This window comes from Choloepus didactylus (genome assembly GCF_015220235.1).
Source record: "Choloepus didactylus isolate mChoDid1 chromosome X unlocalized genomic scaffold, mChoDid1.pri SUPER_X_unloc1, whole genome shotgun sequence".
NCBI lineage: Eukaryota > Metazoa > Chordata > Mammalia > Pilosa > Megalonychidae > Choloepus > Choloepus didactylus.
This window is the reverse complement of record NW_023637621.1, coordinates 1,598,252-1,613,815: the sequence shown is the minus strand read 5'-3', so window position 1 is coordinate 1,613,815 and position 15,564 is coordinate 1,598,252. Positions and strand designations below refer to the sequence as shown.

General features: G+C 41.7%; 1 protein-coding gene across 1 annotated transcript in view; it reads right to left on the bottom strand.

Annotated features, from left to right (window-relative positions):
• The window catches only part of LOC119525811 (glycogenin-2-like), a 50,372-nt gene that overhangs the window by 24,258 nt on the left and 10,550 nt on the right, over nt 1–15,564 (bottom strand). The window contains 3 exon segments of the mRNA XM_037824591.1: nt 1,576–1,702; nt 2,568–2,730; nt 4,374–4,548. Of these exon segments, the coding sequence (XP_037680519.1) occupies nt 1,576–1,702; nt 2,568–2,730; nt 4,374–4,548 (465 nt within the window).

The window sequence follows — 15,564 nt, the reverse complement described above, 5'->3', positions numbered from 1 at the left end:
GTGTTTATGCCAATTCCACAGGTCTCGCCGAAGACAGCCTAAAGAAAGTCCGAGAAGGACTAGAACAGCGCAAAAGGGACCGTGAAGCTGCCAACTATTGGTCCCACATCTTTACCTCCCTCCTCCCTTACCTCCTCCCCCTCATAGGCCCCCTACTAATAATTATTCTACCTCTCACCCTAGGACCCTGGGTTATCCGCAGACTTCGCCAACTTGCTAAAAGCCAGGCCAATACCAATGCTGTCCTCTCATCATTTGTGCAAGTCCAGTATCAACAACTTGCCTCCACTGAAAAAGCTGACCCTCCTCAGCGTCGCCACCCTCGTCCATCCTGCAAGCAGCAAGGCCCCTGTCGAGCGCCCGGGCGCCACACCAATGCTGAGCTCCAGCCTCGCTGAGCCACCGTCAACCCCTTTTCCCCTCCCCGGCCTCCCCCTTCCCTCATCCCTTAGCGGACCTCTCCGGTAAGCTTCTTCCTTCAATTTGAAAAGAAGGGGGAAATGCGGGACACTGATTACGTGCTTCAACTTGGTGGGCCTGGGCCAGGGGACCGGATCCGCCCCTGGGGAGGGTGGTGGGCACGGGTGACAGCGCCCTCCACAGCCCCCCAGGCCTGGGAAAGTGAGGCCGGAGGCAGGCCCCATTTCCTCACCCAAAATACCACCGTTAGGGGAGGCTTGCCGGAGGGAACCGCCTTTTCCCCACCCCCCTTATCTTGCTCGCACACCCCCCGTTGCCAGAGCAACTCCCGCCACCACCAGTGCGCATACACTGTTGCCAGACACCGTTGCCAGAGCAACTCCCGCCCCTTTTCAAACTACCTCCGCGCCCTCTTAGAACCAATCCTAACCTCCGCACCCTCTCAGAACCAATCCTACCCTTTATCCCCTCAGCATTGGCTTGTAACAACCCCCGCCCTCTATGCCAGCCTATATAACCTGTGCTCACCCCTAATAAACTCTCTTGGCTTCTTCACCCTCAAAGAACCGTGTCCTGCCTGTTCCTTCTCGCCGCCCTCCACACCTTGCATGCCTCCGCCGGGGACCGGGCCCAGTCCCCCGCCTCGCCCTCGCCTCCGGGAAAGAGCCCCCGCCGCCGGTACCCTCCGAGCAACGCCGAGAGCCGAGGGTTCAGCAACCGGCCGCCCCCCCCCCCCCCAGACAAATCAACTGCGACCGCACAATGGGGTGGCTTAAACTACAGGGCTTTATTCGCTTATGATTTTGAGGCTAGGAAAAGTCTGAAATTGAGGTATTGGAAAGGCGATGTTTCCTTCCCAAGGACTGTAACATTCTAATGCCAACATGGTGAAGTCTTCTCCTTTCTCTTCTAGCTTCCATTGATGTCTGCCTTCCAGCTCTTCCCCATGGGTATATCTGAATTCTCTTACTGTATCTGAATTTCTTCTGCTTATGAAGGCCCCCAAGAATCCAGATTAAGGCCACCTCATTCAGTTGGGCCACATCTTCAAGGGGTCCTATCCACAATGGGTTTACCCCACAGGAATGCCAATCAAGACCAAGAACATATCTACACTGAGGCACATTATTTGACCCACCACAGTGGGGAACTTACTGTTTGAAAGCAGGACTGTAAGTGTACACTGTGTTGGTGCTTAAGTTATAGATGAAAGGCAAATGCTTGCGGATGTCTGCCGTTGACCAGTGACTGAAGAAACTGTTCAATAAGCCTTGATCAGCCCCTACATCATTAACAAACACCCTACATAGATTAATAAAGAATGGTGCAATACAGTGGTAAAAGGCAAGGGCCCCAAATAAACATGTGCATTCAAGATTACCAATTACATTTCTTCTCCCTAGAAGCAAAAACATCATCTCCATCTTGAAAGTGACTGAGAACTCAAACACTTGATACTAAAAGTGCATATTCTCTCCAAAATTCTCCACTCCCCTCATAATAAATGCTATGTGGCAGCAAAAAATGATTTTGTCAACATGGAGACAATTTTGCCAGATTCATGAACTTCACATCCTTACCTAGAGGCAATCCCCCATTGTTCTAGTATTTTCTTTTACATTATAAAAACATTAGCAAATGTCCTATCTACCGACTGCTGGTCACTCAAATATTTGGCTTCTGGTTGGCTCACTTTAATTATTTCCCTTATTCTATATCATGGTTGGTCAACTGTGACCTATGTAAGAGCACAGCCAGCTCATTTATTTACCTGTGGTCTGTGGGTACCTTCATACTACAAATGCAGAGCTGGGTAATTGCAATGGGAGAGTGTGATTCAGAAAACCAACAAAGTGTGTTAAGTGCTCCTTTGCAGGAAGGTTTTCACATTCCATTGTCATTGGTTGGAATTGTTAAGTTGGCCTTTCTACTCACCAAGGATAATTTAATTTCGATGGTCCTCTCTCTGCCTATTCACTTACATCTGTATTTTTTTGCTATCACCAACGTGGCTTTATTCTTTGATCCCCATCCTTTACTCACTTCAGTTCCCCATTCACAGAAACTGGGAAAATGGGACAGGGATGGGGGAAGGGGTTGCTGGCAACACCCCAGTTCTCTTCCAAAATTCAAGCTCCCCCATGTACCATCGAAGCTGCCATGTTTCATCGCATGTTGCAGCAGGAGGTTATGTGTTTCTAGAGAGGTTTGGAAGACAAAGACCCCACTGTTGAAGTAATTGGGCCATCCAGGATCAGGAGCTGCGGAAAGCTCCCCCCTCTCAAATAGCTCATCAATGCTGGACAGCACCTGGAGAAGCAGAACATGGAACCCTGAGGCCTGGCTTCAGGGATGCAACTGAGAAACGAAACAGGAGCTCTAGGATGGGCCAAATGTTCCAGTGGTTGAGTGGCCCTCTTAAGTCTTTTCAACTTATGCCCAAAGTAGATAAGTACCTGAGTAAGACTGTTCTCCAGTTTAGTTCAAGTGATGGAAGTAAAGCTGTCACTGAAATTATATTATTTTCTCGAGATTCTTAAGACCCTCCATGGGATGCTCCAGATTGTATATCCTCCCTACTCTAGTGAAAGTGATAAGCCGAAACCATGAAACCCACAAAGAGAGATGCTTTCAAGTCATTATAATGTAGTGAATTGCCTTGGAGAACTTGGCTATTGTGCTGGTTTGAATGTATTATGTCCCTCAAAATGCCATTGTCTTTGATGCAATCTTGTGTGGGCAGACAGTGTGGATTAGATTTTGGAATCCTTTGGGTGTTTCCATGGAGATGTGATTCAATCAACTGTGGACAAGACCTTTGGTTGAATAATTCCCATGGAGGTGTTGCCCCACCCATTCAGCATGGGCCTTGATTACTAGGGCACTACATAAGCTCAGACAGAAGGAGAGAGCTTGCTACAGCCAAGAGGGACACTTTGAAGAATGCACAGAAGCTGAGAGAGGAGCTGCAGATGAGAGACAGTTTGAAGATGGCCATTGAAAGCAGACTCTTGCTCCCGAGAAGCTAAGAGAGGACAAACACCCCAAGAGCAACTAAGAGTGACATTTTGAAGGGGAGCTGCAGCCTAGAGAGGAACATCCTGGGAGAAAGCCATTTTGAAACCAGAACTTTGGAGCAGACACCAGCCACGTGCCTTCCCAGCTAACAGAGGTTTTCTGGACACCATTGGCCATCCTCCAGAGAAGGTACGTGATTGTTGATGCCTTACCTTGGACACTTTATGGCCTTAAGACTGTAACTGTGTAACCAAATAAACCCCCTTTTATAAAAGCCAATCCGTTTCTGGTGTTTTGCATTCTGGCAGCATTAGCAAACTAGAACAGCTACCAACTGTGTTTCTGCTAAACTCATTGGCTCTCTAAACTGTGCTCTGTTTGGGAAGACTGTTACTCTGAGGATTTTATTGCTCTTGTTCTCCTCTGCAGCCCTTCCTCTCCATACAGGGCTGCCACTACAATAACCAAGCAACCTGGGACTGCCCTCCAATGCGCTGACTTCATTTGCCATTCGGACTTTGCAATGACTGCTTTGACAGTGTCCATCCGGGGCTCCTGAATTGCAGGTCTCTGCCCAAACAAGGACAATGATAGATGTTATGTCTTACCTGTCCAATCAGAACTACTCAATTCAGTATACAATCAAGGCAAAATAGTTTGTTCTAACTATTCCATTTTGCACAGATGAAACAATGGGATCATAAACCCATCCTGGGGCATGAGCAAACCTGGAAGTTGCTGAGCATCCTCAGCAGGTTCTAGTGCAGTGCTGGTGGTTATGATACATTTGACTCTAATGGAACAAATGCACATGTTGGAGATAAAGATGCACATCACCTCATGGCATCTACTGGCAAGAGCCAGCATCCTACTCAACGATGGAGAGGCATAGGCTTTGAGCAGTTCATCATATAGTGGGGCTCCCCCCCACTCACCAGAGTGTCTGCATCCAGGAAGACGCACTTGCTGTAGTGGGTGAGTGTCCAACAGTGGAGCTTGGTGAGGGTGACTCTGAGCTCAGGTCTCTTCAGAAAGACCAGGTGAATATAGTCTGCGCTGTCTATCAGGTTCACCTCGATCACCTCATCAAACACCCTTGAGAGAGCAATCCTGCAAAAAGACACATGGCAAATACCAGGAGAGCAGGCAAACATTCAACACAGGATGCCCTACCTCTTCAAGAGATGCCCCTTTTCGGGAGGAATCTAGACCCAGCATCGTGGGATGGAGAACATCTTCTTGAGGATGTGAAAGGAAATGAAATAAGCTTCAGTGGCAGAGAGATTCCGAAAGGAGCCGAGAGGTCACTCTGGTGGGCACTCTTACGCACAATATAGACAACCTTTTTTAGGTTCTACTGATTTGGAATAGCTAGCAGTAAATACCTGAAACTATCAAAATACAACCCAGAACCCATGAATCTTGAGGACGATTTATAACAATGTAGCTTATGAGGGGTGACAATGGGATTGGGAAAGCCATACGGACCACAATCCCCTTTGTCCAGTCTATGGATGGATGAGTAGAAAAATGGGGGCAAAAAAAAAAAGCACCAGTGTTCTTTTTTACTTTAATTGTTCTTTTTCACTTTAATTTTTATTCTTATTATTTTTGTGTGTGTGGTAATGAAAATGTTCAAAAATTAATTTTGGTGATGAATGCACAACTATATAATGGTACTGTGAACAACTGAATGTACACTTTTTATGACTGCATAGTATGTGAATATATCTCAATAAAATTGAATTAAAAATAAAAGAGATGCCCCTTGGCCATTATCAAACATGGGACATGGTCCAAACTCCCACTGCAGTTTTCATGCTTGGAGTTGGTTTCCCATGGATGTCTTAGAGCTCTCTCACTTTTCACCCGTGCTCAAAACTGGAAAAACAAACTTGAAAAACAAGATGCATTGACTAGAACTGTCTCAAGATGGAGTGACTCAAGTCGTGTCTTAGTCAACTATGTTTCCCTCTGTAAACCACACAGTAGAAAGGACTGAATGCTAACAGGTAGAAACCAACGCACGTTCCCTACAATCACTATCAGTTTTTGTTTTATGTATTCAAAACCTTCATTGTTATTTGCACAGAGGTTTGAAACAAATGCTGACATATTGTAGTTTTTATCGATGTGAAATGTGCCTCTTCATTCCACTTCAATTTTTGGCTCATTATTTAAAGTTTATGGCATGATAGCCTGGGATATTTTATGATAACAGTAAAACAAGGAATTGCTAGAAAAAGAATGGGGGCATGTACCATGGATAGAGGGAGCCAACTAGAAGAAACACCCAATGGCCAAAGCTGAAGAAATCTGAGCAACAAAATAAATAATGAACCCAAAATAGGAAATAAATATCCATGGGTCCATATGGGTATACCAAATTAAACAAATAAATAAGTAAATGGGCAAATAGGGACAGCTCTCCCTTCCAGAAGACTTCCAAGTAATAAACGTAGATGGGATGAGGAAAGAGAAAATCACTATTAGGCAAACACCACAGTAATAACTGTTGCAGGCAAGATTCACTGATGGATGCTAAAATCAGCAGCTGACCATTTGAGGAAAAACAGGATGCTTGCATAATCTCAAAGAATCTTCTTCAAGATATTTGTCAATGATAAGGGGGGAAAATAGCAACTTCACAGTGGAGAAACCCAAAAGACAGTTTCCTATCCAAGAGATCAAGTTTAAGACATCTCAGTATGGTACCCCAGATATGATGCAATGAGAAAGGTGCAAAGCATCTCAATATGGTACCCCAGATATGATGCAATGAGAGAGGGGCATTGCTTCTGCGGATTTTTGGCCAATCTAGTCATGGGAAAACATCAGACAAAGTAAAATTGAAGGGCATCATTCTATAAAGTTTTGCCCCAAAGCGAATAACCTCAATCTAGTCATGGGAAAACATGAAAGTAAAATTGAAGGGCATATTCTATAAAATGCTTGATCAGTACTCCTCAAAAGTGTGAAAATCATGATCACAGGAAAGAATGAGGACCCATCACAAATTGGAAGAGTCTAAGGAGATGTGTCTACCAAATGCAACCTGACACCATAGATTACATACGGAGACAGAACTGTATATTCCTATGATAAAGCATCACGTTGTATCATATCTTATCATATATATCATATCATATATCATGTGATATCACTTCATATCATATCACATATCATGCAAGATCATATAGCCATATACCATTGTGCCATATATCATAGTATACAGCACCAGTTCATATCATATCACATACCATCCTATCATACAGCATCATGTCATATATCAACCAGTATCCTAAATCATCGTAACATATATCAATCATCTATTTTCAACATTTTTGTGTTTATTTAAGCTGTCTCGAATACAGTATAGAGCTGGAGTTTATTTATTTGCCCATTTTCCCATGCTAAAAGTCTCTCTTCTAAGATGGGTTTTCAATCCATTCACCTTTATTATTATTATTACTAATATATTTGGATTATATCCTGTGGTTTTAATTTATATATTTTTCTTTTTACATTTAACATACTTTCTTCTTCTCTGTAACCCTTTCTCAATTTTCATTGCGTTGATTGTGTTTTCTTCATTCCATGCATTTTCCATAAATGCTTTGAAAGCTGTATATATCATTTTTAGTTTTCTGTTGGATACCACTCTTTAACTATTAGCACACATAGTTAAACTCATATTTTCTATCAAATTTAAAGATGAACATCATCTATATTTTCTCACCAGACAAGGTATGAGTGTGACCGTATGTTCTCTTTTTTCCGTCCTCTCTACTCAAGCAATCACCCCCAGGTGAACTGCTCATTGCAGATTATTTTCATAACATTAGGTACTAAAACAGCTAGAGTTAACTCAGCTTTACTCATTGATTGGTGTTGCACTGCTTCTAGTATACTATTTCTTCTAAGGTTCATATCCTCAATTTCTTTTTTTTCTCAAAGGTCTTCGTGAGGTAAAATCTTGAACCTTTGCATATTTGAAACATCTTTATTCTGCTTTCAAAATACGCTGCTTGTACTGAAAACAGAAATTGCATTTCAAAATTATTTTGCTCCAGAACTTCGATGCATCAACTTTCCCAACCAGACTGGTACTGAAACGCAGTTAGGATTTTTGCTTCATTTTTGTGCTCTGCAAATTTATCGCTTTGTAACTTCCCTCTGCTCAACCATCAGGGAACACTCTCACCTAAAATCCTTTCTCAGAGCTGAAATACTGCATGAGTTACTTCCTCTATTTCCTTCCCTCTGCTTTTCTTTGTTTCTGAAAATTCTATTAGACAGATGTCAGAGCTTTTGAATCTTTTATATCCTTTAACCGTTCCCCTATACTGTACATTTCTCCTTATTTATGGCATGATATCCAAGGGAAGCACATCTCTTAAGAAAGTGCAATTTTATTACCAACTTTCTCCTGCTTTCTGCTCAGTTATTTATGGAATCTAAGGCATCTTCTTGGTTGTATAAAAAATGGGGCATGGGCCAGACAACTAGCTCTCTGTCTGGCTACAAATAGCACTGGGATTTGTGTTCTTTAATCCTTTTGTTTACTCTGCTTGTCTTCTTAAAATAGATTCCTGCAGGGAGAATTGAGTTTCATGGATACAGTTTGTTTAAAACTATGGGCACATACTCCTGGGTTTGTTTCCCCAAAGAAAGGTGGCCTAATAGAGCTGGCACCACACAGCATGGGCTGGGGGAGGTCTTTCTGCCCCAAATGTCTCGTCATTTGTCAACGATGCTTGACTGAGTACACACTTCACTCAATCTTCCCAAAGGACTTCAAAGATGTAATGGGTCACATAAAAACTCAGGCAGTGCTGCAACATTTAACTTTTCCCAATATTTCTGTGACATTGTTTCTGAATATTTTTTCAATTTGTATTTTATTTTATTATTTTTTAATTTACCAACTCCATATTCACCAATCATACATCCCCTTCTTCTAACCTACCTTTCATCTCTGTGGATTTGCTATTTCTGGATATGCCTTATAAGTAGACATCATACAATATTTGTCTCTATGTGCCTTGCTTATTTCACTGTTTCAAGTCACTTCCACATCAACACAGTTCTCAGAATATCCATTTTTCTTGTGCCTGAATATTATTTCATTGTATGTAGACACCATGTTTCATTCATTTACTTGTGGATGATTGCTTGGATTGTGTCTGCCTTTTGACCACTGTGAATAATGCTGCAATGAACATCAGTGTATAAGTGTCCATTCTGAGACCCTGTTTTCACTGTCTTTAAGTGTACACCTAGAAGACGGATTGCCAGGTCACACAAAATACACAAAAAGTGTATTTCACTTTTTGAGGACCTGCCATATTGCTTTCCACACTGGCTGCAACATTTTACCTTCCTGATGTTTTCCAATATTTTTAAGAACTTCTGTGGGGAGCTATAACTTGAGTAGATACTTTCACTTACAGAAACAAACGTTGACAGTCTTGAGAGATTCCAGAGGAGACAGGGATCCAGGAGAGTCAGATATGGTTTTCAGAGGCCCTTTTGGCTTTATCTGGAAAGTTCTGTGGACAATCTAACTGTTCCACCCACATTGTCATCCCTGGAGTGCTGGGACAGTAGCCAGGACACAGACAGAACCCCAGAGACAAAAATTCACCCACAGAGCCCCCCATCCGTACCCTGGGCTGACTCTGTCTCCGCTTGAATCTGAAAGGCCATTTGTCAGGACATGGGATAGTCCACCACAGCTAACTGCATTTTCTTCTCTTTGGGGCCCGAAAGGCTCATTTTGGGCAACAGGAAATTACATTTCAGCATCCATGCATTTGAAGTACTTCTAAGAGAATGGATTGTAGAGAACTTGGTTCAAGACTAATCATATCACCCCATCTTAAAAAAAATATTTTCCAGTCTAACTGATCAAAAATATGAGTTTAAAAGCTGAAATTGAATATGTTTGATCATTCATGCCTTCTATGCTTTGCTGTATCCATCCACATGTTCTTACTGTTTACCATATTATGGACAATAACCCCTGTGCCAATTTGAATATATTATTTCCCCCTAAATGCCATTATCTTTTATGTAATCTTGTTTGGGCAAACATATCAGTGTTAAATAGACTGCAACTGTTTGAGTGTTTCCATGGAGATGTGCCCCACCCACCATGGGTGATGACTCTGGATAATTTCCATTGAGGTGTGGCCCCATACATTCAGCATGGGCCTTGATTAGTTTACTGGAGCACTATATAAGCTCAGACAGAGAGAGCAAGCTTGCTACAGCCAAGAGGGACACTTTGAAGAATGCACAGGAGCTGAGAGAGGAGCTGCAGATGAGAAACAGTTTGAAGATGGCCGTTGAAAGCAGACTCTTGCTCTGGAGAAGCTAAGAGAGGACAGACACCCCAAGAGCAACTGAGAGTCACATTTTTGAGGAGCTGCAGCCTAGAGAGAAAGCCATTTTGAAACCAGAACTTGGAGCAGATGCCAGCCATGTGCCTTCCCAGCTAACAGAGGTTATCTGGACACCATTGGCCATCCTCCAGGGAAGGTACCCGATTGTTGATGTGTTACCTTGGACACCTTATGGCCTTAAGACTGTAACTGTGTAACCAAATAAACCCCATTTATAAAAGCCAATCCATCACTGGTGCTTTGCATTTTGCCAGCATTAGCAAACTAGAACACACCCCCATGAAAAATATGGCAAATTTGCTCCCCAGATTGTTTGTTTCCCTTTTCCTTTTATATATAACACTTACACTAGAGAGTATTTCCAGCATCTTCCTTTGTTCTGTTTAACTTGAAGTAGCACAGCAGCTTTCAGATGAATGCAAGCTCAACTCCATCTATGGTCCTCACCCAGGGCTCGTTTTGCCCCCAGGAGGCACTTGGCAAAGTCTGCAGAGATGCTGGGTTGCCATAATTGGGGAGGGGGCCTCACTTGCACTGAGTGACTGGAGGCCCAGAAATGCTTCTCAACATCTTACAAAACCAAGGATGGCTCCCATCCAAAAGAGTCTCCCAGACCCAAATGCCAAGATGCAAATGCCAAGGATGCAAAAACCCAGTCATCATTGTCTTTTAAGCTTTTTACTTCTTTTAGTGCTTTTAATGTTTACCTTAATAATCTATCTGGAATTTATTTTGGCACCTGTCTCATTTCCACAATAAAATGGCCATATCATCGTCATTCCCTGGCACACCAATGAGATGCATTACATTGATAGATTCTCAAGTAATAAACAGTCCTCGCTTTCCTGGAGTGAGATTTTTTTTTTTTTTTTTCCTCTTTATATATTTTGGTCTTTATTTCATTACTCATCTGCCCATACACTGGATAAAGGCAGTGTCAGTCACAAGGTTTTCACAATTACATGATCACATGATCAAAGCTAGATAGTTATGCAATCATCATCAAGAACCAAGTCTACTGGATTACAGTTCAACAAATTTGGGTATCCCCTTCTAGTTATTCTAATACACTAGAAAACAAAAAGGAATATCTATATAATGCATAAGAATAACCTCCAGAATGACCTCTCGACTCTATTTGAAATGTCTTAGCCACTGAAACTTTATTTTGTTCCATATCTTTTCTCCTTTTGGTCAAGAAGACTTTCTCAATCCCATGATGCCAAGGCCAGGCTCATCCCTGGGATGAGGTAGTGAGTTTCTTTGCAGAGTTGACAGAGAGAGGCCACATACAAGCAACAAAAGAGGTTCTCTGGGGTGACTCTTATGCATTAATTATAATTACACTCAGCCTCTCCTTTGCAGGAAGAAGCTTCATAAGGGCAAACCCCAAGATGGAGGGCTCAGCCTTCTACATTGGTTGTCCTCAATTCTTTTTTTTTTTTTTTTTTTAATCTTCATTTTATTGAGATATATTCACATACCACGCAGTCATACAAAACAAATCGTACTTTCGACTGTTTACAGTACCATTACATAGTGGTACATTCATCACCCAAATCAATCCCTGACACCTTCATTAGCACACACACAAAAATAACAAGAATAATAATTAGAGTGAAAAAGAGCAATTGAAGTAAAAAAGAACACTGGGTACCTTTGTCTGTTTGTTTCCTTCACCTATTTTTCTACTCATCCATCCATAAACTAGACAAAGTGGAGTGTGGTCCTTATGGCTTTCCCAATCCCCTTGTCACCCCTCATAAGCTACATTTTTATACAACTGTCTTCAAGATTCATGGGTTCTGGGTTGTAGTTTGATAGTTTCAGGTATCCACCACCAGCTACCCCAATTCTTTAGAACCTAAAAAGGGTTGTCTAAAGTGTGCATAAGAGTGCCCACCAGAGTGACGTCTCGGCTCCTTTTGGATTCTCTCTGCCACTGAAGCTTATTTCATTTCCTTTCATATCCCCCTTTTGGTCAAGAAGATGTTCTCCGTCCCACGATGCCAGGTCTACATTCCTCCCCGGGAGTCATAATTCCACGTTGCCAGGGAGATTCACTCCCCTGGGTGTCTGATCCCACGTAGGGGGGAGGGCAGTGATTTCACCTTTCAAGTTGGCTTAGCTAGAGAGACAGGGCCACATCTGAGCAACAAAGAGGCATTCGAGAGGAGGCTCTTAGGCACAACCATAGGGAGGCCTAGCCTCTCCTTTGCAGCAACCGTCTTCCCAAGGGTAAAACCTGTGGTAGAGGGCTCAACCCATCAAACCACCAGTCCCCTATGTCTGTGGTCATGTTAGCAACCACGGAGGTGGGGTAGGCGAATACCCCTGCATTCCTGGAGTGAGTTTTTTATTCCTTTTCTATTGGGCTAGAATTGCCTTGTTGGTGTTCTGTATTTGGGAGCTATTTGTGTCTATGCATAAACATAATCTAACTTGTAAACCAATTTGGTTATCAAGACCCATGAGCAGTCCTTAAAATAAATGAACACATTCATCTTTTCCTAGGCTCTGAAATAGTTCATACAGCCTGGGAATTAACTCATCCTGGGCAATTTTACAGAACTTCCCTTAAAATTGTCCAGGTTCAGGAGCTTTCTCCCAGATAAGCCCTTGACAACACTCTCAACTCCTTCCACTTTTATTGGTCAGCTGAAATTTTCTACTTTAGATGTCAGTGCTGGTCATCTGAATTTCCTTAGAAGGAGCAAACATTTCTTCAAACATTACTAACAATTGTTTACACAAAGTATGTTTTTATCATTTACATTACATATGAATGACTACTTTTTAATTGGAAGTTTGTACATGCCCATTTTCTCTAAACGTACATTTATTTTAAAATTTATTTCTTCTTCCCAATTACTAGCTTTTGTTTCTAATCTTCCTAAATGCCTTCCTCCTGTTTGCCTTACATGTTTTTAAAAAAATTGAAAACTGGATAATATCTTCACTAATTTTCATTTTTTCTCTGGTTTTAGGTTGTGTTTCCTGGAATCATTTTAACTGCCCCTCGTTGTTTGTATAGGTAAGATTCACACTGCAATTATTTTTAAATAGTATATAATATGAGCTTTCCTTTGTTCACTGGTCAAGTTATTTAGGAGTTTGGTTTAAAATTTTCCATGTTAGTTGATACAGCTGTATTTTTTTTTAAGTTTAGCCATTAATTCTAGGTTTCTAATATAATCAAATAGCATGACTTATCCAATTCCTGCTCCAAATAACATATTAAATGTCTCCTTGTAACATTAGTATGAAAGCAATTTTCCTAAGTGGTCTGTGGTTGAAGGGAGAAGAGATTAATGGTTACATAAAGCATAACACTCAAGAGATAACTACTGAATCAAAATCATTCACATTATTCATCATATAAATTCACTTTTGTGTTTGAGGGCATTAAAGACTGCGAGGACCATAAAAAAAGGCTCTCCTACCACATTTCTTTCCATTTCTCTGTATGTCTAATAGATTTTGCTTATGCATTTTATAAAATGACAATTTGGGTATAAATCTCATGACCAGTGTCTTAATTGCAAATTGTATACTTTACTATTTAATGACTTTTGTTTCAAATTCTGATAGTCAGATGATAATATAATTACCTCTGTGTTTTTCCTCTATGTGTATTTAATATCTGTATATCCATCCTTCCAATGGAAATTATTTTGATTAACTTAATATTGGTATTTTGTCACCATTCCCTCTCATTTTCTAGTCATGCTAGCCTAGTCTGGATAAAATGAAATCAAGTGTACTGGATGGTATGCATTGCTTTACATTTGCACTATTTCATAAACAAATTTGCAACAGTTATGTATCCCTAATGTTAGGTTTTTACTTGCTTCCTTGCCCTTTTAAAAAGAACATTTTCAGTATGCTCTGAATTTTTACACAAGGCTCAGTCACTGGCAGTGCATTCCCAAACACTGTTTTCAAAGGCTGGAAGTCACCCCAGGCTCTTGCCTGCTTTTTCTTTTGGCTTCCTGATAAATGGTCTGCTTGGCTGGGTATAAAAGCTTTGGGACCTAAATAAAACTTTCATCTCATGACTCTACCTGTTCACTGTTTCCTGACTGTTTATTATTGTGGCATGGAAATCTGACATCATCAAGCTGTTTCTTTCTTTGCAGAGAAACCTGCTTTTATTCTTCCTGGAATCCCACTAAAATCTTTATCATCATAACTTTTGAAATCCTTCAAACTACAGTATATCTATGTTTTGGTCTTTTTAACTTGGTTTATCATGCTTGGTGACACTTGTTTTCTCTGGTGCTCCTTCAGCTCAGGAACTTTTCTTCTAATGTATCTTTAGTTATTAATAATATTTACTTTGCTTTAAGCTCCTTATCAAGCCTAAGTGTATTGTAGAGCTTCCTTCACTAAATACATCTCAACTACTGAAAAGGAACCCATGTTTTCTATAACAATGATCCTAATTTCTGCAGGGCAAATTTTAATGAACTATTCATCCAAAAGGTTTAATTATTGATTCAATTTTATTGAGTCATAACAGTTCCTGATCTTGTTGTGCTCCCATTTTTACTCAGCAAGACAATTTTTCACCTCAACCCACTGTCTTTTTATCTCTATTTTTATCAAATCCATATTTTCTTGCATTTTATTAAAAACCCACCTCTAACCTTTTTCCAAAATCAGCTCCTGCTCCCAGTAAAACTCTTTGTTGTGAGCTGGCTGCTCTCCTGAATGTGAGGGTGATGGCTCTGTGTTACGGAGTGTTTTATAGCCTCATTTATTTCTTTCCCTTTATTTACCCTTCAACAAGAAGAGGACTCTCTCTCCAGATGACAGATTCAGCCTGGACTCTCATTTCCCATCTAACTCAAGAATTCCCCCTTTTCAAATCTCCAATCAGGAGCCACTGTGGGTCACTTCCCACCGCTTCTTCAATGATCTAGCAAATGATGGCCCCTTTCTTTCTCATTCTCACAAAGCACCAATCCCTTACTGGAATGGCTGCCATTGGCAAACAGAGCCAAGCCTGTGAAAACCCCTCAGGGCTTCCTCAAACTTGGGGTCTCCAGCACTGGCTGCGTCATAGTGTAGGTATCCAGGCTACACAGCCAGGAACCCCAACTCCAGGAAACACAGCTGCTGCTGAGGATTTGTGCTGGACATCCCCATCTCTTCCTCTTCCTTCCATCCCCGAAGTTCTGGGGACCCCTTTCCCCCATCCCCACCCATCTGGGCTTCTCTGACTTCGTATTCCACTGGCTAGTTCACGGAGAATCTAGAAAGGGGGCATGAGACATATGTTCCCATCCCACATCTCACAATGCTTGTCTCACACACATTCACCCACCCCTGAAAGTACCAGAGGGCACTGTTGGAGATTGAAGCACGTCCCCGACCCACAAAGTATATGTTCAGGTCCCAACACCTGGTTTTGAGGGTGGAGCCCATTTCTAAATAGGATCTTTGAAGATGTTATGATGTGTCAAGGTGTCAACTCATTTGTGACTAGGATCTTCAACGACCCTATGTGGATGAGGATGCATGGAATCAGACTGGACCTTCATCCATAAGACTGGAAGCTTTATAAGGCAGAGGAAATCTGGACACACAGAGGGCCAAGCAGGAGAAGTTGAAAGTCACAGGACAGAGGAAGAGGCAAGCCAGCCAGCACAGAATGCTACAGGCTTTGAAAAAACATGGCCTTGGCGACATCTTGATGTTGGAGTTCCAGCCTCCA